This window comes from Bacillus rossius, chromosome 2 (genome assembly GCF_032445375.1).
Source record: "Bacillus rossius redtenbacheri isolate Brsri chromosome 2, Brsri_v3, whole genome shotgun sequence".
In the NCBI taxonomy this organism is placed as follows: Eukaryota; Metazoa; Arthropoda; class Insecta; order Phasmatodea; family Bacillidae; genus Bacillus; species Bacillus rossius.
The window spans coordinates 79,004,735-79,029,239 of record NC_086331.1 but is presented as its reverse complement, the minus strand read 5'-3'; the positions used below and the strand labels follow the sequence as shown (position 1 = coordinate 79,029,239).

The following is a 24,505-nucleotide window of genomic DNA, read 5'->3' as shown; positions in this document are numbered from 1 at the left end:
ACACTTCCGGGAGAGTGTATAGTCACTGCCACGCACAGTTTACATTTCACATACACAAGAATAACACTTCAAGCATCTCGTTTAAAAACACAGAGATAGAGAAATACAGGTAAATGTAGACTGTTTAACCATATATTAACGTATAAATATGTACATAATACATATTTGTATACTAAATTATTGTCTACAAACTGAAAGCATCACACGTTGGAAGTAAATGTTACTGGCTTTCACGTGTGTCAGCGTGTGTAGTGGTAGTCGGTGTACATTCTCGGGCCGGCCGGAATTTTCCGTTTACTTGACATAATGAAACAATAAAACTACTTATAGCATAAACATCTTTATAGTAATACACGTCCGACAAGAAAACCAGCGGTGTATTTACGCAATGCGTGGGAAAGACTGGCTATAATTAGCTCTCTGACAGACGTGCGCGTGCGCGCCTACAAGACATGTACAATAAGGCAAAAGCAAAAAAAAAAAAACCTCGTTCCAGTGCGGAAATGTTTTAATTTTTTTTGGAAAATTAGTTCCGGATATCAGGAGTTCCGTTTGTGGGAATTACGGTTGAGGGGTGCTCTACTGTACTGGTTAATCAGAGGTCCTGGTTACAATTTCCAGCCAGTTGGAAGATATTTCAGATTGCTAAATTCCTTCACAAGCCAGAGTTTCAGAGTTTCATGCTAGTGAAAGTGCATTAAACAGATCCATTTGTATTATGGTACATTTGAGACCGGTGGTCACAATAGCTCTTCTGGCCCAGTTTGGACCAGCTAGCCATTTCAGTAACCAGAGGAGACTGAGACAAATGGTTCGAATCAATGGCCAAGAAGTTTCTCACTGGTAAATGCTACCTTACTTTATTGAACACAGCTGTAAACAGATGGTCAGGTAAATGCTTTTACCACTCAAAATAAATAGCTGGATGTTAAAATGGAACGTGGTTCAAAAACTGTACACTTGAAGTACTAGTTGAAATTTTATTTAAAAAAATATGCACTCATTGTATTTGTCAACCCGGGCTATACAAATACAATCCATAAAAAACCACTCTTCCAAACCATTGATTTAAGGTAAAAAAAAGTTAGGTCCTACAAGTATCTTAATTAAATTATGTGTACTGCATATATGAAGCAACATCCATCCTATCTAAGTTCCTTGAAAATCACATCTGCAAGGTTGGAAGTGTTGTGAATCATAAATATGTACCATTTAACAAAGAAAACTAATGTCTGAAAATCAGTTACAAATAACTTTAGGATTGCATCATATGACAGCTTCAGTTAATCAAACATAGATGTTACTTGGGTACAAAACATAATTTGTTCCTAAAACATTTTAAAACCATGGTATATTGCAATCCATGAATAAATTTCAAAATAAAGAAGAAACCAAGTTCAAAAGAATGCAAAACCATGATTTTATATTAATGTCTGATATGTTACATACCACTAAATCATACTTTAAAGAAAACAGCATGCAGCCATTTCTCCTTTCTTTTATCAGTCTGCAAGAGTAACATTCTATTTCTTTCTTAGTTAGAGTAAACAGCTATCTTTGACATTAACACTCTTCCCTTCTACTGAAAAAGCCTTCATGTTCATTCCTTAGAAACAAAACTTATTTACTTAATTAACTTCTCAAATGTCTGTTTTCTTTCATACAACACTGTCTGTGGTGGAAGGTGTCAGGCCAATTGTTTATGGTAGATGAGAAAAGATATATCACCACCTGCTCTGGGAAAAATAGATTGAGATGTATGTAGTGGGTATGTAATTGACGTCAGCCAGGGCTTCGCCCCATGATCCTGATCATCTTCCGTTCCCTTTCCCACACCTTTCCTACCCGGCATTTGTACCGTGACGTACGTAGTCAGCAGTAGTCAACAGTAGTGAGCATTTAAACTGCGCGCCACGAACTACCGCAAGAGGGCGCTTAGCTGCAGTGCGCCGCACCCCTAAAATAGTATCACGACGAGTCAGTAAGCGAGTGTCGTTTGTTTTATTTATATATTATATTTTGTAATAAAGTACGTGCAAGCACGGACAAGCTCGCTCCCTAGCGGGCGAAGACGGAACCAACATATAACTTTATTCAAACTAATTTACCACATAAGTAATTATTACAGACGGTCTGGTCGTGGATGTGTATCTGGTAATTTTATAAAGGGTTCATGTCATTTTCTATAATAACCCGGGGCACGCAATAGCTAAGATGTTAACGGTAATTGTGTTGGGCGCGAAGGGCGCCATGTTTCCTGCCGCGAGCCCTTGTCTCACCCCAGTCTCCTTCTACAGCCGGCCGAGAGCGGACGTCTCTGCAGACACCCCGAGGACATCACCGTTGTCTCACCGATAAGTAATTCTGTTAGTTTAAATAATTCAAATTGTTTTCTTTTCATCCTCGGGGCCTCTCTCGGTCGGTGGGGCTGCTTAATTAGTGATTTCTATGTTCTCAGGAGTTTTTTAACCACTTGTGCTTTACGTAAAAGTTTGAGGCGACCACGTGTGTGGTCCGCCTCCTCAACTAAACCGATTCGTGCCTCAGGCGTTTTTAACAGTGTAAAGGAAGGACTGTATGAGGACGTGTAACGTAGCAGTAAATAAAACCAACTTAATTGAGTCACGTGTCTTTGTGTTCGGGGGGGCCACGTGGGTCCTTAACACAGTCAGCAGCATGTGGGACGCCCTAAGAGCCCACTGCGGTTAAGTAGAAGTGTGCCCGACGCTGAGAGCGGGCTCGGTTAGGAACAGCTGTGGAATTAGGTATCAGGAGGGCTAATATCTCACCACACACAGGCCACGTAACGCCCTGAGTAAGAGCATCAAGCCGGGTCCACGTGCCCACTCACGTGGTGGCGCCCACAATTTCCACCAATAATTCAGATCGTAACACCGGTACACCCTCATAATAAAGAAAAAATTATCAAAAAAGTCTAACTACCTTGATTATAGTCAAAAGTTTAAGAGATAAGTCCATGCAGAGGCTATATACCTTTAATGTACACATGTATCTAATAAATTATAAAGGATGACTGTATAATTAATGATTAAACTATTAAGAATTTTAAAAGAAAATTTGATACAGTTTCTACAGATGCAAAAGTTTTGATGTGCCTACACCCCTCATTTCAAAAGTAATTTTAAGGTTGAGGAAGGTTTTTTTTTTTGCCTCTTGACTGTTAACAGATTGATATTGTATACAAAAATTTATTCTGCCATAAAGCTGAACATTGATATTGAAAGTTTTACATATGTGTTTATTTTTGCATTACATGAGTGCATATTGTGTTTGTGCATTCTCCTTTATTTCACAACATTGCTTAAGCGATACGATAAGTATAGCATTATAGGAAATGAAGACTAAGCCTAAGTCTAAGCCTAAGTCTAGAGAAAAAAAATGTAACTCTTTTTAATGACTTGGATCCCCTGCATGGGGCCAGACTGTTTTCTGCTTTAAGAGTACTATATAATAAGAGATTTGTAGCTGTTATTTATTTTTTAGTTTCTTTTTCACATCATAACTAAATATAACCCTAAGTTGTTGGAATATGACGTACACCTTATCGTCAGACAAGCCAGCTTACTGTTGAAATTTAAAGATTTTGCTTACATAAGTGTGGATTAATTCAACTTTATATTGCAAATAAAAATTATGCTGAATAAAATTGATTGAGTTTTATATAAAACTATTTTGGTTTTTTGGTTCTGTGTGTGTATTTTTCATAATGCATGGTAAAACAAATACTCTAAACTGTCATAAACAAAGTCGCATTACATTAATAAAAACCATGAGCTTTTGGCAAGTCAAAAAGATGGCACCCAATTTCAAACAAATCGATAATAGAACTGCAACACAAGAAGTATGCACTGCTCTATGCGTGCACGCACAGGTGGAGGAAGGAGCCATTTACAGTCTTGTGTGTTGCCATGACCAAATCTACCACAATCTAATGCCGTGGTGCTTTGGGAAAGGATTTTTAAGTGAGAAATAATTGGGCCAGGCACTTACCTGGTGACGTCATCCGAGTATTAAATATATTTTTTCTTCCTATTGCTCCGATTATTTTTCCATTATAATTTCTTTCAATTGACATACAGATTAACTTGGGGCAGAGGCTTGTTCCCTGTGATAGTACACAAGCTACCTGGATCTTCCTAACTCCAACTCTAGCTATGCTTTGCTGAGCAAAGTGTATTAATATAACTAAATTCTCAGTTTCATACCAAGCAGAGTCTACAGCAGTTTTACCAAAATATTAATAAAGGTACAAAAGTTACAATTGTATATTGGCTTACTCTTGGTAAGAAGGTATAGAGACAAGTTAGACACCAATCATGTGCTGAATATTTAAAAACTGCAGGGTCCAGTCCAAACATAGCTAGGGCTCACTCAACCTTTTTCCTCAACAAGTCTCCAGAGGATGGCAATATTACACACTCCCTAAACTAAATCCATTCCAAAGCCATGTACTCCTTTCCAAAAGCAACAAGATACTAGAATCTCTACAGACTCACAGTTCTAGGGTAATAGATATTTCAATAAAGAACCTAAATACTAATTAAAATGATGATTACTTACCTAAATATTCAATATTTCCCTGGCAATCCAAACGAACTGCTTGAGCATCAAGTGATAATATCATTTGTCCATCCTGATCCTGATTATTAAATAATATCTGGAACACATAAAAGCAAAGCGAACAATTCATTCATTCTTCTAGCAGTTGCAACTCACGTGCAGCCCAACCTAAAAGAAAAATTATGGATATAATGCTGGCTTTATTGATGTGTCTGCTTTCTTCATTTACCTAACTACCCATCTTTGCATTAACATTATAACAAAGTCAGGGATTGAATTTTCAAATTTAGGAACACATTTTTACCAATTACAGTCAATTCTCAATTATCCATTGACAGATTATCCTATGCGTGGCATTTTTAGGACCGTCAAATAAGCTTATTTTATTCCTAAAAATTCTTATTACAACTGGAAAAAAATTGTCAATGAAGATTCTTCTGCTAACCATCCTTAATTAAATATAGGTGTTGTATTGTTTTCTAATTTTAATTTATATGCCTCAGTGTAAAAAATAAAATGCATTTTAAAAAAATTCTATTAAAAACTGCAGTCACTGTGGTTTATAACCACTCCAGTAACACTACGAGAGTTGCCAGCCAGCTAGAAGCAGGTCCCCATGCAACATTGCAGCACAATTTGTTCTACAATTGGTACTTCCTACCCTGCTAGTAGAGATGACCATACTGCTGGTAGTCTTATCCACTTATCCCTCCATTACCACATGCAAGCCTAGCAGAATTGCAGACAATCAAGCAAGAGAGACAAAAAATGTATCACCAAATACACTAAGTTAGTCCGGACCACCTCACCATAATTTTTACACTTAAGGTAACATTTTTGTTGTTTTATGGTATGATTTTTTCCAAAATGTTAATATACTAAAATTAATTCGTCAACTTTACTGTATGAAACCACAAAAAATGAACTTCAATACAATTGCTAAAACTTATGTATTACTAAAAAGAAACCTCCTTGTAACGAAACAGTAAATATTTCCTTATGAAGTAATGTCACTAAGAGTCACTTGTTCTTTAGAGTAAAATTTCATATTTCCTTGCAAAGAGTCAATAAAAATGGACTTTGCACAGGCAGGTTGCTAAAAGTTAGGACCATTTTATTCGGAAGATAACTACTGAATCACAAAAAAATTCATATGAATTAAATTAATGATCCTGTTAAACATTACTGAACGTGGACCTTGCCCATGAATTTCATTAAACCTTAATCGTCACTCTGTGCTTATGCTTGCTTTTTGCAATAAAAAGATGTTGTATCATTGGAACAGATAAAAAAAACTAAATAAATTACAACTATAACATTAAAATCATTAACTTTCTTAGAACAAACCACAGAACATTGTCTTTGTGGTGGCCGCTCATTAAATATTTGTCACAATTCTGTGTTTATGCTTTCCTTTGATGTCGCCGGGGGTTGTCGAGCATTAGAGAGATGTTAAATAAGAAGGGCACCACCGTGTCTAGGATGGCACAGACCCCGATGAGACTCTTAACTCTGGGCGTGACGTCGCCTATGTGGGGACATGACTCGACCCCCGTGCACTGCCTACAGAATAATTGACCTGGGCCCACTCTCAGCGACAAGTATGATATGTATTAACGCCGTGGGCTCTTATGGTGTCCCACACGCCAACCTGGAGTGCACACATGATCAAACGAAAAGAGACAAGTTCGTTAACGCTGTGATTATTGCAGACTACATGGTACAATTCCCGCTTGAGCGCGTTACATAAAGAACTTAAAATACGTTGAAACTGTCTAAAAGCCTTGCGGTGTGATCGGTTTACGGGCTGTTCAGCCACCACGTGGTCAGACGTTATGTTCGTGGTGATTTCTGAACTCCTTAAGGATTACAAGGTAATTAATGAAACAGCTGATCCCCGAGGTAGGCTTCGAGGATAGCGAAAATGATTAAGAAGAATTACACAGAACAGAATTACTGTTTCAGTATAGTGAAGTTGAAGTCCTCGGAGTGCAGAGCGCGTCCTACCTTGGGTGGTGATGCGAAGCGACTGGGGCGAGCAATGGCCGCCGGGGTGGAAGGACAAAGGTGTTGCGCGTCAAGATGGATAGTACTGTTATTCCGAACTGTATCGCGCCGTGGCATATTTAATAAAACCAATTAAGTCACCAAAAACCCTTTTACATTTTACCCTTGCCGTTCATGAACCGCAACCACATAACAATTAAGTTAAACAAGAAAGAATTAAATAAAGTTACAGTAACTGGACAGCCTTCGGCAAGTCTGAGTCTGTAACGGCCCTTTAATATTTCTTCCGAAAGGAAAACAAACAAAATAAAGTATTATGCCCTGCTGAAACTTACATACACAACAATAGGGATAATTAAAGAAATACAATAATGATAATTAAATTTAAATTAGGAGGGAACGAGGCACTGGCTCGACTCTGCCTCTTGCCGGGCGTACAAACATGCACACAGACATACGTCGGCCGCGGGAGATTTGAATGTACGGGACGGATGAAAGAGGGGTAGGAGGGTGGTAACATATCGGGCTCTAAGGGGCGTAGCCCCGTTCGACGTCACCTTTGTTTGATAAACTATCTAATGTTTTCATTATAAACTACTAAAGGTCTAAGACAAACATTAAAACAGTGTGAGTTTAAATGTTTTGGTAAGCCAATGTATCCCAAGTACATTAACTAACAGATCATTTGCGATTTTGGACTATTCACAATATCACTTCCCTTAAATAGCGCAAATAATTGGGAGTATACTTTATATTACCAAAACATTGCTATGAAAACAGTTTGTTTAACTTTTTATTTGTTGCCTGGCCACCATATTGTTTTAAGTCTGAAAAAACACTGCATGGTATAAAAATATCAAGTTTCTACACACTCTTTATTTTTTTAGGGCAATGAAAACAAACAAGCACTATTTAATATATAAAAAAATTTAGTTCTGTACATGGGAACAAAGTTTTCATTTTATAAAATGTCATCAAATTCTAACTTTTTAATTATCTATTGAAGCTTGATATCCCTGACAATTCCCAATTGTTAACAGAACATACTTGAAAAATGTTTACCTCTATATCAAATTTGTAGCAATCTGGTGGTGTTATTGGACCAGCAGCTTTAAAGCTGACAGTTTTCACAGAAAACAACAGTGTTGCAAACACCAATGCTGAGAAATTTATGGTAATTCCATGTGCGCGCAAAAATCTTTTGCTTGAAAACTTTTCAATTCTGGTTTTGCTTATAGTAATATTTATGCAATCTGAAAGAAAAAAGTTCACTTATTTTAAAACACACACAATAATCCAACTAATCATAAAATATATTATAGACTAATATTTCAAAGATAATAATTCACAAAACTCTAATTAAATTATAAATATAAATAATTAATTTAACAAAATCAGAATATCATAACAAAAGCTTTAAAAAGACAACATTCTAATTTTGAGTAATTGTCTTTTCGTGATTAGCAACAATCTAAGAAAATAAAACAATTTAAAAACATTATGAACAACAAAATAAGTTAACAAGCTAAACACAAGCTATCAAAAATGTAATCACTAAAATATATTCATGGACAAAATGCTGTACGCAAAGTAAACATTTATTAGCATTTACCTTCAACTATTTTACTATTAAAAATGTAACTTTCATTAAATCCATATATTATGCCTTCTTTATAATGACGGAGACATAGTACAGGTGCAGCCATAGAATTATCATCTTCAGTATATGAATATGGACCCACTGCATTATCAAGATTTGAGTACTGCAAACAAATCATATATTATTATTCACATGAAAAAATTTCAAAAGCTGATATTTACCAAAAATACAACAAATACATCAAAATCTGAAACAACATAGTTTCAAATAGTGCACATTCTGATATACAGTGGGTAAGATTGTATGGCTCAACAGCAAAATATGCATGCATGATAAGTGGACATTTTTAGGCTTTGGTAGTAATAGTGCAGGGTTATTCTTTCTCTTCATAGGTGGCATTGTTTAGTTGTAATTAGTTTCCATTGCTTCTCTTTGTTCATTGGAAGAAATGGAAATTGTAACCGAAAAAATATCTGTAGGTTGAAGAAGGTGAGGCTAAAGCACTCTTATCTAGTAAATGCAGTGTCTCTGATGAATCAATTAAAGGAAGGGAAAAAGAATAATATTTAGAAGTTTGAGAAATGCATGAGCACTTATACAAAAATATTCCCAGAAAAAACATTTTTTGCTCTTCTATACCCGAGGTTGACACTATTTTATTAGCCAAGCCAAGCCAAGCCGAGCCAAGCCAAGCCATAGATTATAGAGATCTGTCAAAAAGGTATCAGAGACAAGGTGGAGAAGAGAATGTATATACTAAAAAAAGGTTGTATAGTGTGATCCAAATAAAACAACCATTTGGAATCAACCTGAAACTTATGTGTCAACAACTGCACAAACTTTAAATAGTTTAGCTTACAACTATTCCAAATAATCACGTATCATACGTAGTTTCATATTTGTCTAATTTACTGAAATAAAACTTAAGTGTTCAGATATGCTAGGATGCATTATGGTGTATTGTGCTTAGGTCTATATACCAAATATAACTCTTAACATATATAGTAGCTATAACATAGAGCTCTTAAGAGTCTTGATTGAGGAAGCTTTAATGTCATCCTGTTGATGTGGTGGGCCACTGCTCAAGCCTACGTGGACAATAAAATATCCTGCAAGTAGGAGCGTACGCAAAATTTTCATTTTGGAATTGTTGTGCATTGTGCAAAGCTCCCCAAAGTGTACTATAATAATATAGCTTTGTAAATGGTCAGAATTGTGGGTTCGACAAGCAAGCCAAGCTTGAAGTATGCTGTGTAGGGAAACAAGCGATACAGCAATAAAAGTTTTCCTTAAAAAAAAGTATTACATGATCGGAAGCCAGACTGTGGCGAGCAGCTGGTCGGCAATGGAAGAATGTTCTCAGCCCAGTTCATGGCAGTGTATGCTGGGTACAAATACCCCCTGCCCACACTTTCTGAAAGCAGAGGCTCACCGATGACCACTGAGGAACAACGAGCCACACCAAAGCTCCAGCCTGCTGCCGGCCCACACCATTACACTCCATGAACTGCCGCCACGAACTTTGAAAACCTGGTATGACGTTGCTACTTAACTTAAGTTTGGTAATAGAATTATTTTACAAAATCACAGTAAAGGTGATTAAATATTTCCGAACAATCAGAGTGGGTAATTGAAAAATTTACAAGTGCAAATTGGGACATACTCTTTTGGAGTGTCTGCACTGTAGCAATGTAATTTACATAGCTGAAACATACTGCTGTATTGACTTGGCATAATTTGAAAGACGCGGGCGGTGGTGATGTTGTTGAGCTCCAGTTGGCAATTTCAGTTATGAGTTAACCTACTCATAAGGACTTTACTTTAGGGAAGGCACCTGTCTAGTCTTTGGGCTATGAATACAACTGATGTAAGGAGTCTTAAGCTTACGTAATACAAGAAGTAGGCTTTACCTGTGTGGTGAAGCAGCTCCTACTTGCCCATAATGAGTATTCATTTGATTGGATTTTGGTGAAAGTTCCAAATGAACGTACGTAATGTGATATAAGTTATGTATGAACAGTTCCTAAGCTCAGTGGAAACATACGCAGAATACGTGACAATATAGGAGTTGGTGTGCAGAGGATATGTTGGGCACGTCAGATGACATGTGATGTGCTGAAGTTGTGTCCAAAACTGAAGTTAATTTGAGTTGAGTTGAATACAGGATCACTTACATCTACGATAACACAGTGGCACTGCCGTCACAGGGGCCAATACAGAAAAAAGACGAAGGCAGAACTTCAATGCAGTCCGTGGTACTGGGGCGAGATAGCTGGCAAGCAACAAGCGGGTGAAGACCCCTCTACTTGGTATGAGGGAACGAGTCACGCAACTATCCTGACTTTAACCCTGGGACGAGTGAGGACTTTCTGGGGTACATCAGGCAAGTTATGATAACCCGTCAACACAACCACTAGTCTGGTGGCCTCTTAGCTTCACTGAATAAATGCAATTTTTTTTAATAGTCATAATTTGTAAATTTATGCACCTTCATAAATTCTGTACTAGCCTTTTTTATCATATTTAAAGTTGATAAGGGATTGAAAATATTTTTAATAATCTCTTTTTAAATATTAATTTTAATCTTTTTTCTTATAACATTAATGGCTGTGGCTTTGTGGTAGCCAAGTTATTAAGACCTTCGAGACACTTAAATATCTTGGTGCTCATTCTTAAGAATGAAATTTCCAACCAGTTTCACATAGAGTTCAATCTTTTTTAGAACATTATTTGCTTAAACCTTATCTTGACTTGAGTGGTATATCCCCACTCCATACTTGGCTAGGCAAGTTTTTTGCAAGCCTTAATATTACGCAAGCTAGGAGCACGTGGTCTCTTGGCAGTGGCTGCGAGGGGCAGTTTTTCAGGCATGGAACTCCTTAAATGCAGCGGAAGCAGGAAGCAATGCCCTTGCTGGAATAGGGAATGTGGGAGGAGGGGGGCGATGGGCACAAAGGTTGCATGGTGGGAGGGAGAAAGCTAGAACAGGATTGGTTGGTTTGGTAGCACGTGGAAGCGATCAGGACAATCAGGGCGCAGGTTTGTGGAGTTCAGAGTGGCGTGGGTTTTTGTGTTTGGCAAGAGGGGAACCATGGCAAGACAATGGAGGTGTTAGAAATATTTTAAGTGGTTTAATCATTTTTGTGAGAAGAAATGGTGATCAGCCCAAAGGAGGCAGCAGAGTCGATGGTCAGAATGCGATGAGTAGAGATATATTTTAACTCAGACTAGCTTAACTCTACAGATATGTATTAAGTAGAAATTAATGATGGTTTATTCATGGCAGGCATCTCATGTGTGTAAGGTAAGCTATTTGAATAACTCAATAGCTTTAATTATGTAATTTTTGTTACAGAAGAACTCTTTTAATTACTTTACGTATTTTTTTAGTTTTTTTGTCAACCATGAAGAAAAATTAATTTTCAAGTTTAAAGTCACATGTCGATTTTTAAAGCTGTGTTGCACCAGAGTTTTGAGCTTGGTGCGAACTTAGGTTCTGTTTTAGGTTTTTTTTCCTGTTTCAGCATGGTTAAAGGTTCTGTTAGTTTGATTTGCATTTGTTCGTAACTCATATGAGTTATCTAGTCGTTTGAACATTATAGAGTTCCTAGGTTGTACAAGGTTTCAGTTAAGGGAATTTTCTTTTGCTTTGTTGATGTCAATCTTTGAAATTTGTTTTAACTGATGTTAAGTTCAGTTGTTTTAAGTTATACAGTATCCACTATGAGGAAACATTTTATAACAAGTTATTGCTGTTCATTTTGAAACCTAGTTAGGTTTGTTGCCGTTTGAAATGGGGTCTTGGTGTTGTGGTTATGGCGTGGCCAAATAAATGTTAGTATGTGTTGTTGGGAATTTCGGCCTATTTATTTCTATTTAATTGTAAGTGTAAAGGCTTGACATCGCCATGTTGAGATGCTAAAACGTATATAACCGTCAGCCTTGCCTGTAAGCTTCGGCTATGGGTCATTAGGGCAGTTCCAACTACTCTCCAGCAAAAACCAACAGCTTCCCCTCTCTTTCATGAACCTTTTGGTAAATGAGTTAATCTATTGGTCTGAACATTCGTAGACTTTGGTAGTTTGTGACAAAACTATCTGGTGGAGGCTTTTTGTTTGGTTAAGATATTTTTATGTAAAGTGAGGTTTCACAACTATACAGACACCTAGGTTCAGTCTGAGTACAAATATAAATTTTGTTTTGTCACGGTGAAAAACTAGCATTTCCTTTTTTATTATCCTTTCAGATCAAGTAGGTTTTTCTAAAAATACTCCCTATGTATGTGTACAACATATTATTTCTTGAAAGGAAACTACCACAACACAATAGTTTGAACTGACAAATATTTTAACTCAAGCAAACAATATTTAAAATTTGTGCAATATATTTCTACACTCCACTTTAATCGCACATGTGAAGTAAATTACATGTAAACCTAGACCACTCATTCAATGTAAAATAAATGATTTTAAATAAACTAATTCAACCAGAGCAAAGCCATATTAGTTTCAATCAATGAAAAGGAGCCTAGAAACAGATATATAAGCTAGGCGAAAAGTGAGCTTAGGTAGTTAAGTGACTTGATAGAAGCACAAACACCAATATATTATATATTTGAATGCATAAAGCAGCACAAATTGTACTAGTTTTATGAATTGTTTTTTGAATTTAAGCTTCTGTTGTAGACCAACTACATATTCATTGTAGTTTTAATGATGTCTTGATGTTATCATTTATTTTACTTTAAAATTAACAAAAATTACAAATAAAAGTATTATGTACCTAGTAGAAAAACCTTCCAAGCAGTAAGAATGACAGCTAAATCACAATAAATTATTTCCAATACCTAAAATAATAACAAATTACATGTAAACATTTTCAGCACATACACAATCCCATTTAAAATATACAAATAGTTGTTTGTTTTCCTGTCATAAAATAGCCAGTGTAGGTTTTACTATTAAGGATATAATTCACAACACAATGAGTATTTACAAAAAGAATAAATACAATAGCATGCTTTTAATTTAAGTTTCGAGAAATTTTTTTACACCTATGAGCAATACAACTAAACACTCCATGGCCACACTAAAACAAAAACAATGTCTTAGTTAACATATGCGATAACATCCTACTCCCTGCAATAGTAAGTACGTTGTTTTTAATGTTAGTGGCAGTCTCCAAAAATTTTACATTTTAACACACAATAAATTGAAAACTTAAGAGCTAACAGAAAATGATGTGTGGTTTAATTACAAAGGTATTCATTTAAATGATATTTCACTATATAAAATACATTTTTTAGAATTATCCTAGATGAAGGAATTAGAACCATTAACCACAAATCAGAGGACATACAATGGAACTTACCCCAGCAACTGCATAATCTATTGTAGCAAAAAATTCATCCTGTTTGTACAAAGCCAATGCTCCAACAGCCGGTGGATAAGCATTCACTTCTCTTGTCGCATCCCAGCCTTTTAAAAACAAGTGAGAAAATGCAATCCTATTGTCCCACGTGTAATTTACATGATTATATCTGCTGTGTGCAAACAAACATAACTGAAACAAAAGAGAACATCTACATGAGACATAATAAATTACAATCCAACATAATTTTTAGATTAAAAATATAAGAACCCAGTAACAATTTAAATGGAAAAGCTAGCAGGAATAAGAGAATGATTGATAAAGTGCATTTCACGTTAGTTCATTAATTTCGACCAATACTGTGGTGGACAAAAAAAATTTCTTAACATATAAATACTCAAATACGTATTGATGAATGTGTTAGGCGACACTCTATGTATGTTTCAGGCATAAAGACTTGGTGGCAACGACTGCGTCCCAAGATAGGACATCAACAACATGGCTGATGAAAGTGTCTGATAAATCTTAAAACCCTATGTGACTAACCTCTCCATTATACGTACCATGGATATTATTATTAATAAATACTGCCCTGCAACTACTCTCCATGCATCCCACAAGCCTTGACACACTGCGTTACTCTCTCGCAACTTAATGAATGAGTTAACATATATTAAAAATGCTTTAGACATTTTTATGTCAGAAAAACTCAGGCAGTTATACTGGATTGAATGTACCCAGCTAAATGGACAGCCTGGCCAAGCCATGTGGTCAGGAAGTTCACGAGTGCAGACAACACATCTTCTGGTGGCAAATAACAATTGGCATCAGCAAGCATGCTAGTGCTATGTATATGCCAGTCAAACAAGATATTGCTTACACAACAATATAAAACAAAGTTAAAAATTAAAAAAATGGTAAATTTAAAAATACACATAAAAACCGTTATAAAAATAAATAATATATAATAAATATATAGCTATATAAATATATATACACTAAATGAATAAATTAATTAAGGTGATGATGTCTCAAAGTCATTTTATTATTTGTCACTATTACTGTAAATAAAAAAGAAACGAACATGAAACAAAGACACACTACTTCTACACACATTAGCCATGCAAGCTGCCAGCAACGTGTTTAAAAAAGGCAACTCATGCACATGTAGTAACATGCAGTGGTTGATAAACCAGATAAACACAGGTCATCTGACTTAAGGGAAGAGCATGGTCAATGTCTGGTGTTAGGTTAGATATAAGTAAAAAAAGCCTGAGGCCGGAAAAAGTCTAAAGCCTGAAAAAGCCTGAAGCTTTAGGATCTAGTTTTATTTTGTTTATATTCTAAAATCATGTTCAATTTCTGCAGAGTTTTAAAGTACTTGCAAAACCAAGAAGGGAAGGACACACATGAGGCAATGCATTGAGCAGATTAGGATTGTGTTAGTAATAGTCACGACAGATTGGATCAGCACATGCAACACTGGCGAATATGATGGGTGGTATATGGTGGTATATGGTGGTATATGGTGGTATATGGTGGTACCTAGTGGCAGTTGCTGAGAAGTAGTGGTATTAGGTTTCCCTGCCATTCCTGTGCACAAATAAAGTGAGCATGCAGCATCAAAGAACAATCAATACTAACAGTTTTCAAAATATGACAGTGAGAGAATTATTGTGGTGGGCCTATCACAATTGTGGGTTATTCTACAGTGAAAGTGGTTCTTGTATTGGAAGAAATGCAAGCACAGGAAGCAGATATGGGATTAGTGGGTCACGGAAGGACTGACTGGACTATGTGCATGAAGCCAACAGCACTATCGCATCAATGAACACAAGGACTTATTGTGTGCATGGTCATTATAGACCATACAGTCACATCAACCACCTTATCTCAGGAGATAATATATTTGGCACATCAATCTGTGTCCGCATGCATGTTTAGTTACATCTGCAGCAAGTGGTTAGCAAACCTGTGATGAAAAATTCCCTGACTTCACCCTGACTTTTCCAGGTTTGAAAAGAAGTTCCTAACCACTGATATAATTCAGTTGCCAATAACTAACAAAAATTCAAGTTGAAAACCACAACTTGTAGGCATACAACACTTCACTATTGCAGCAGGAAATTATAAATTATATTATCAAACTACCGTCGATAACACTGAATAAAATGAGCATGGTCTAAGTGTTGATATATGTAATTATGAAGCAAAAAGGAATGGGAGAAAAAAATTTGTAACACTTAGGTACAGGATGGAAAGGGGGAAGAAAGGATGTGTATATTCAAACAATAAAAATCAAATAAATCGGTCTTATAATTTTAATTTTTCATTAAACTCGAAATCAAAAATTGTCATTAAATACTCATAAAAAATTCCCTGTCTACCTAAGTATTCCCCTGATTGTTTCATGTTTCTGAAAATTCCTTGACTTTTCCAGGTTTTCCCTGTTTTACTTGTTGCTAGCCACATGTGCAGTTTTAGGGCATTTTTTCCAGTTGCCCATTACTGCAGATGCTGCTGATTTATCACAGGTGCTTGAGGCAAACGACCTGCCATCATCATCTCTCGCAAATCTCACTTCTGCTTGCAGCATCAAGATAGAAGCATCTTTCTCTGGTGATATTGTGGCGCACAACTAGCCCAAACCTGCATAATGCATTATCATACAAGCCCAGCACCTGTCACCTAGTCCACATTACTGATACGTTAAACAGCAACTGGTTACATTATGGTGGTGTTGGAGCCTTTTCTTGTTACTAACTGTGAGGAATATTCTTCCCCAAGTTATGTGACTATAGGATAGTAATTGCTCATTTATATTTTAATATCTATTTAGAATTATTTCTTGAAATTTAGATTGTTATCTCTAAGATTTTTTAAAATAAATTTAATTTGACTGACTAGCTATGTATCTTTGAATTTAAAGTTTTTACTGACAGCCAATAATAGTAAGTAAAGTTTGTGATTTTCTAAATTTCATATTTTAATATTTTTAAATAATCATTTAATAACAACGGTCTAATATTTCTTACAAATGGTTATTTTAATGCAGAGTATGTTATACCATATTTTTCCACATGCAAAATGACATGTGCAAAAAGTTTTAATATGTTTTTAGAAGTATTATAAATTTGTAACATGAACTCTGATCGGCTAATCAATTCTTAGGAGGAATGAGGTATCCAAGCACAACTGTTGGGGAAGTTCAGTTGATGTCCAGCCACAGCGAATGACAGTTCTGTTTTAGTTGAGTCTAACTATTGAAACATTTATATTGGACAACATGTTATAGAAGATTACTAAAATGATAATAGTCAATTTGGATTACATCTTGCAAACATTATACTAAATTTTTTTTAAATTTGGGAAGAAATTCAACCTTTTCTCTGTTGGATTGAATAAATATGCTACTACAATAAAACATTTTAAGATATGACGTATTGATGAATTCCACAAATTTTGTTAAAGTTTTGGAATTGTAAAAAAGAACTATATTCAATAAAATTCTGACTTTCTTAACTTTCTGGACTATTATGATTCTATCAAGTTGAATTGTGCATCGTCTACCACAGTGATATTTCTGCCAATCTACTACACAGTATGTATCCAGTATGAATGATTTCAATCTACTAGTCGGAGAGGAAGACTGTTTGAGTTCAACTATCACAGTCCAGTTCTACAAGAAAGTCACATCTCTGAATTGGTACATTGCCAAAACAACTGCAGCAGTATCGTGAGCCAATCAGCTTGATCTAAGGAAACAGTGGACTTGACCATTTGTAAATTCCCATCGGGGAATAAATGGTACGTACAAATGCTATGTAATAGTGTCAACTGAATATCAGGTATAGTCTGCAGTTCAGCTTTATTATAATTTTAGCTTTAATCTTTCATTGTTTCTGCAATCAATTTGAGTTTTGTATTTCTTTCAACATAACCAGTGGTATAACTGAGAAGTTGAGTCTATATTAGAGGTGGGACGATAACACACTTTCGATACTCGATTCTGTATTGTTTTTTCAGTTTGATACTTTCGATACTCCAGGGAAAAATATTTTCCCATTAAGTAACAATTATTACAAATAACATAAATTAGTTTTAAACTATATAAATTCCCTCTTTATTACAAAAATCTAAACTGCAAACAACTTTAAAGACTTGAGTATAAAAGTCAATATAAAAAATAGAAGCGAAATACAAACTATCTTCAAGAGAGTTAGCCCTTTATTTTCCAGTACACTTTTTTTTTACCGCAAACAAATGTCAATAAAGATAGCACTCTCTTAAATAAAATTGCCGCAAACAATGATAGTTAGCGCTAGTGGCGCCAATTTACGTCACTATACGACTGCGGCAATTGAAAACATTCATAATATCGATACAAATCTCTGGTACTTACCATACACGAGAGAAGAGACACGTACTTACTCTATGATGTTGACTGTTATTACTAGGCGTGTTATTGTTACTATTGCGACGGATTGCGAGTGGAGTCAATTAATGTGAATTTTAAGATATTTCTACAATCTTTTTTTCCAAATTTCCTGTGAATTCAATGTCAGAAGTGTTACGTACGAAAAACGTAACTTCTTGAACACGAAACAAAAACAACTTAACCTTACTTTAACGTTTGTTTACTATTGGCAAGTTGCAGTAACGACTTATATAATTATAATTTACTCTCATGTAAGCCTATTGGTTATCATAATTACGGCTAATAAGCTGTTCTAGTACAGTAGAACCCCTGTCATACACTTTTCAACGGAGGGCACAAAAATGGTGTATGATGCGGGAAAGTGTATGAAAAGGGAATGGCAATAATAAAAAAAATTTTCAATCTAGCATATCAGCACAATGTCAGATTAAACTTAAATACATAATGTGTAAATAATTGCATTATACTAATGAAATATATGAATTCATCATTATATATACATATAATAAAACCACCAGAAATGTAAAATACAGTCCATAATCAAGTAAAGCTGACATGAGAAACAATGGCCTTACAAAATTCCTTTCTTGGAGGGGGAGGGGGGGGGGGGGGGGGGGGGAAAGTCACCAAGCCTAAATTAGAAATTTAAAAAAATAGGCTATTGTAAAAAGAAAATCAGAAATTTTTGCTTGTTTGTTTCCTATTACAAACAACTTTATGCAACAGAAATTTTTTGAATAAAATTTTAACTTGAAAAACGTAAAATACAAAACAATCCGATCGTAAGAAAACAATAACAAACGGGTATATTCAGTTCAAAGATTAATGAATGCACAAAATATGAGATCCATTCCTTGGTAAAGCGCGTGCACCATTTTCATAATCATTGCTAGTTTGTGCCACTAGTCTCGCTTGGTGCTGGCCATAGATGCTACTAGCGAAGTGCACATTCCTGATACTATCAATATCTATGGTGCGATAAAGTTATTTTCTTACGTTTGCAAAGGTAAACAATGAACGTTTTTAAAATAAAAGCATTAAAACGTAGTTTATCAGGAGGAATATAACAAAAAAATTTGTGAATTTTAGGACTTTTCCGCTTCGTAAAAATGTATGAAACGGGAAATTAATGATTTTATAAGTGTATGTTCCGGGAAATTAAACCATTGTAAATATAGCACTTTCGGCGGGACCAAAATTAATCTGCGTATGACACGGGAAAATGTATGAAACGGGAACGTATCATCGAGGTTCTACTGTAGTTGTATTTGGTACGATGGCGACTCAAAACTTAATTCAATACAAATGAACAAGCATTCCGGTATCGAAAAAATGTATCGAACTTACAGTTTCAATACTCGATACTTTGCGATACCGTCAAGTATCGAAGGTATTGAGGTATCAAAGTATCGAAAATCCCATCACTAGTCTATATCAATTGCTTACACTGAACTAGTATATGTTATTTGAAGTAAGTTAGTTTTAACATTAATTTAAAGTAATTTTCAGTTTTAATTAACTTGACACAATATTTGATTGTTTAAAATTATAATACATTTGCTTTGAACATATGATTCTTTTGTGAAATGATAATAGTAATTTGGCTAATCATATGTCATTGTGACATACTTATTCAGAAGCTCTAACAAATTGGACACTTAACTATTTGGTGATGGATATTTTGTGTAAATAAGTGAACTGTGTGTTAACATTTCCTTTTAATATTATTTGTTCTCAACAAATTATTATGATGAATTACATAATTGAAAATATACAGTAATCTAGATCACAGAATTAATACAAATATTTTATGAATCTCACATCTTGCAATCTTGATACATAGAAATAATAATAGAAAATATCCTACATTATATTCAGAATGGGAGCGCATGTCTTCTTGAGTAGGCAAATGTGCCCACTTCGCCTATTGCGCACTTTAGGTGCACCAATTGCTAAAATTTCGTACACGCTGTCTTGAACTGTTCACTTCCTGCTTTCGATCTGTCCCAGAAAAAGAGTTCTCGCTGTAAGTGAGCCGAGCATTACAGGACTCAATGTCTGGGAAAGAATTTGTGTTTGCACAATCCAATGGCCGACGTGAAAGTTAATTCAGAAAATCCATGACCAAATGTTTCCTCAATATTGTCGCATGTCAAAATTTTCCAGGGTATTTTGAAATCAAATTTTAGGATTTTACTGATGGAACTCTGGGCTGGCTGCTCTGTCCACTCACCGTGCAGATGGCATAACCGGGTAATTGGGGAACAGCGCTGACGTGGTGTGCTGCAGGCATGCAGATTGCACAAATTCTTTTGTAGTTTCTTTGTTTGGCCGCACGCTTGCGCAGTCTTTGGCCGCGGTTATTGGGTCGTACTAGCACAGCAGGCCGTGCGATGTGGCAGCACCCTCAGGTGGAGGGGGGAGCCTGCTCAGCTGTCCTGGTTAGTTGTTTGTAAATTTTCTTTCAATAACCATGGATTGTTCTGGTAGGCGGTGTGTAGCGATTTAAGCAGGAGTGAGTTAGAGTTAGAGGCTCACTACGGCAGAGGTTATGCCTCTAGCTGATGGAAATGAGTCGAAGTTCACGAGAATCATGTTTGGCTCTCTCAACGAGGGGAGTCTTCGGGGCTCGAGGCTTCGAGAAGGGGAGAAGAAAGGAAGAGTTAAGATGAAATAAGTCTAATTTTTCACTTAGTCAGTCGAGGCCCAAGAAGCTCATATAATCAGCTTTTGAGGTACTGTAATGAAGTTCACTATATTTATTAAAAATACAACTGACTGGTGTAGCTCTAACAGAGGAGATGTACTGTAAAAGTTATGGTCCTGAGAATTTATTAAGTTGAAAACTACTAAGATTTAATATAAGTTTCTGATACTCCCTCAGGTGCGTAAGGTCAACACAAAGTCGTAAGAAATTGTTCTTTTTAAACCTTGATACCTGAACTAGTACTGATCTTTTGTAAAATTTGCAAGCAAAATTTCCCTTTATGGTCAGGTACTGAATAGTGTGTTGTGATTGGTCAGTTGGCCCACGGGGTTGCTTTGTTTCTAACTTTGTAAAGGAAGGTAACTGCGTGGTGCACGGCAATGGTTGCTCGATGGTCGCTGCGTGTGGTTGCGTCGTCGGCAACTCATGAACTCATAAAGAGAATGTACTACGTGACAATTTAACGCTTGCTGGTCAAGGTCAGGCCAAGTTTCAATTTGTTATTATTTTTTTGGACATTAATTAATTAGAAATTTGACCCCAAGCATTGGTATTGGCCCAGGGTGACGGTCATCACCCAACCGGGAAAAATTTCCGCGGAAGGACGTACCTAGTTAAGTGAACTTAACCCAGGGACTTAATATTTTTTAATATTGAGTGATAGAAAGTTGTGAAGTACGACTGGAACAGTGTTAGTATTATAATTTTTTTTCTTTTTTTCAGAAAGTAATCCAACCAGTATGAAAAGTTTTTTGGACTTTGATAAGAGGACTGAACTGATGTTGGTACTGTGTGTAAGTTCAAGTAGTGTTTTTTTTTTTGGAGGTAATAAACAAAGGAAGTTTGAAAACAATTTTATTTTTCAAAATAAAAACTTTTACCAATTAACTCATTTTGGTTAAAAGACGTAACTTAAAAACAATCTTTAAGTAACTACCGACAACAGTAAGTTTTAACGTGTATTGTTATTTTTATGGGTTGTTTTGCCGGGCCAACCTAAAATGTAACAATATGGCTGTTCAACGTGGTGCGGTTTGTATTTTACATGCCCTGAGAACCAAAATCTTCTGAATCGTGGAGTGAAATTTCTGGCAAAATCATATAACTTACTCGTATTGTAACAATATAGTTTCCCAATCACGAGGCACGAAGATTGTATGTCGCCCTGAGAACTGTTCATTATGAATTTTAAACTATTTTGAATTAGCCAAAGTAATCATCAGTGAACTGTATGTATGTGTGTGCGGAACATTCCATTTGAACATTTAATTTGAACATTGTAAGGTTTTAGGCACAACAAGAAACTACATTTCTGTTATGGTTATAGAGAGGCATCACTGGTACCAATCTTGGGATTGCATCGAATCGGCACGGGACTTTGTGGGATACTTAACCTCAACAACGCAGATTGCAGTACATCAAGACATCGCGGGATGCTTAAACATCAATGCAGAACATCGTGGGATCTATGCCGGAGAACTGGAAGTTAAAAAAGTAAAAACTAATGTTATTGTGTAGATTTTTGGCAATCAGGTCTGTTTATTTTGCTGATCTAAATGTGGCCTTCCATCAGTGCGCTTTAGAACAAAATAGCCAAGCCTACACAGGATCCGTTACTTCCTGGGGTTAGTACAAATGTTGAAGGGTACCATTTGGAGTTAATTTTGGGGCCCAGTGCTTATCTTGCATTCTAGGGCAGATTTTACAGGATTATCAGTATAAATTTTTGTTGAGCTTTCTAGAAGATATTTGTGTTTATTCTCCAGCATCTGCGACTGGTACTGCAATAGTTGAGGGAAGCAGGCTTCACTGTAAATCTAGACAAAGTTGTATGGGCCAGTAGACAGATTAGTTTCCTAAGGTTTTTTATTGGAGAAAGTAAGATGGTAATGGACCCCCAGAGAATAGCCCCTATTGTTAATTATCTGCCCCCTAAGAATGCAAAGGGAGTTATGCATTTTTTAGGAATGCTCGGGTACTTTAGTCGGTTTATCCCAGAGTATGCTAACGTAAAATAAAAGGAGTGGAATTTACCTGGGGAGAGGAAGAAAACAGAACTTTTAATAACTTGAAGCATGCCATTTCGCAACCACCTGTGTTAGCTTTGTCTAATTTTAAAAAGAAATTCATAGTGCAAGTAGATGCCTTGAGAATGGCCTTAGGGGCAGTTTTGATGCATGAGAGAGAAGAGGATCTACAGCCAGTCACATTGTCCAGCCACACACTGAATCTCAATGAACAGCGATACAGTGAGTATGAGAAAGAGGCACTGGCGTATATTTATGCGGTAGAGAAATTCGAAAATTTCCTGGAATATGATGAATTTTAACTTTTCACGGACAATCAGGGCCTTACATGGTTGTCTGCCCATCCCCGGCAACTTGGCAAATAGGGAGATGGATTAGGCGCCTGACACGTTTTCAATTTAAAATAAAACATGTAAAGGATAGTGAAAATGTCATTGCAGATGTGTTATCTCGTATTTATGATCTGGGAGAGTAAGTAAAAAAAGAGGAAAGTGATGAGGACGAGAATCAGGAAGCTTGGGAGGTAGAACAAATAAACATTTTGGGGTATTTCCCTGAGAGTTTTACCAGTATTCACAATTGGCAAGAGATATATGAGGACATTGCTAAAATATGTAGTAGCCTAAAAGAGCCTTAGGGCCTATTACAAAGATTTTGAAATGATAAAAGGCATTTTGTATGTAAAACAGGATAAAGTCAGGAAAGTGTATTTGCTGAAATCTTTAGTCAATATGGTATTACAATATTTTCATGGCTCTGTGGTAGGTGCTCGTGGTGGCATTGACAAGACTTAAGATAAAAATAAAGATCAATTCTTTTGGTCTAATATGTGAAAGGAAGTGGAAAAATATGTGCGTGAGTGTGAATTATGTCAACTCACCACAGCTATGAAATAGCAAAGTGGGGAAATTTTCTGTACATAGTTTGAAACGGCCCTGGGAACAAGTGTATGTTGACATTTTTGGGCCTTTACCTAGATCGCTTAAAGGAAATAATTGTTTGCTCATGCTAGTAGATGGCTTTAGTAATTTTGTATTTATATGGGTTGATAGATATGAAGAGTACGCAAGTCATTAACAGGATGTCTACCAGATCTAGTAAATGAAATTCCCTGATTTTTCCAGATTTTCCAGGTCTGAAACTGAATTTTTCCAGGTTTTCTTTAACACGAAACTGAAAAAACTGCATAACAGTACATTGACGGGTTTCAAAGTTTTTCAACTCACTTAAATTAGTAAAAAAATTACCTTCTTCCAGACGTGGCCAAAGTGACTCAATTGATTGCAAAAAAAAAAAAAACATGCTGCTACAAATATTTCAAACACTTAGTTTTGCAAAAACATTAGTAAAAGGAAGCGCCCATCAATTTCGCAGTGACTCAACTTAAGCGTCTATTGCACTTGCTTCAGAACGAGCCAAATCTAACATGCGAGACTTCTTCAACTGCAATGCCTTGATCTCCTCTTCAACTCTTCTTTTTTCTTCCTTCTTCTTGTTGCATACTTGCCAACTTTTCCAAATAAGAATTAGTAAAACTCTCGAAAATATTAAATTTTAGCGTAAACTCCACGCGGCATTTTTTCATTTAAAAAATAAATGATCCTACAAATGCATATATATTTGTTTTAAATATTAAAAACACCCTATTTCTAAAATAAACCCATAAGACATTTACTAAAACCCACTTAAACAAACTGACAAACACTTTAGGCCTAAACACTGATGTTCACACATTTCATCCAAAAATTGGCATTAAAAGTGTACCTGATTACAAT

General features: G+C 35.9%; 1 protein-coding gene across 4 annotated transcripts in view; it reads right to left on the bottom strand.

Annotated features, from left to right (window-relative positions):
- Positions 1 to 24,505, bottom strand: part of LOC134529395 (mucolipin-3-like) — a 167,406-nt gene that overhangs the window by 113,839 nt on the left and 29,062 nt on the right. For all 4 annotated transcript variants that reach the window (XM_063363416.1, XM_063363418.1, XM_063363417.1 and 1 more), the window contains exons 3-6: positions 13,559 to 13,750; positions 8,201 to 8,351; positions 7,651 to 7,841; positions 4,582 to 4,678 (exon numbers count right to left, since the gene is read on the bottom strand). In XM_063363416.1, the coding sequence (XP_063219486.1) occupies positions 4,582 to 4,678; positions 7,651 to 7,841; positions 8,201 to 8,351; positions 13,559 to 13,750 (631 nt within the window). The remainder of the gene's footprint in view (positions 1 to 4,581; positions 4,679 to 7,650; positions 7,842 to 8,200; positions 8,352 to 13,558; positions 13,751 to 24,505) is intronic.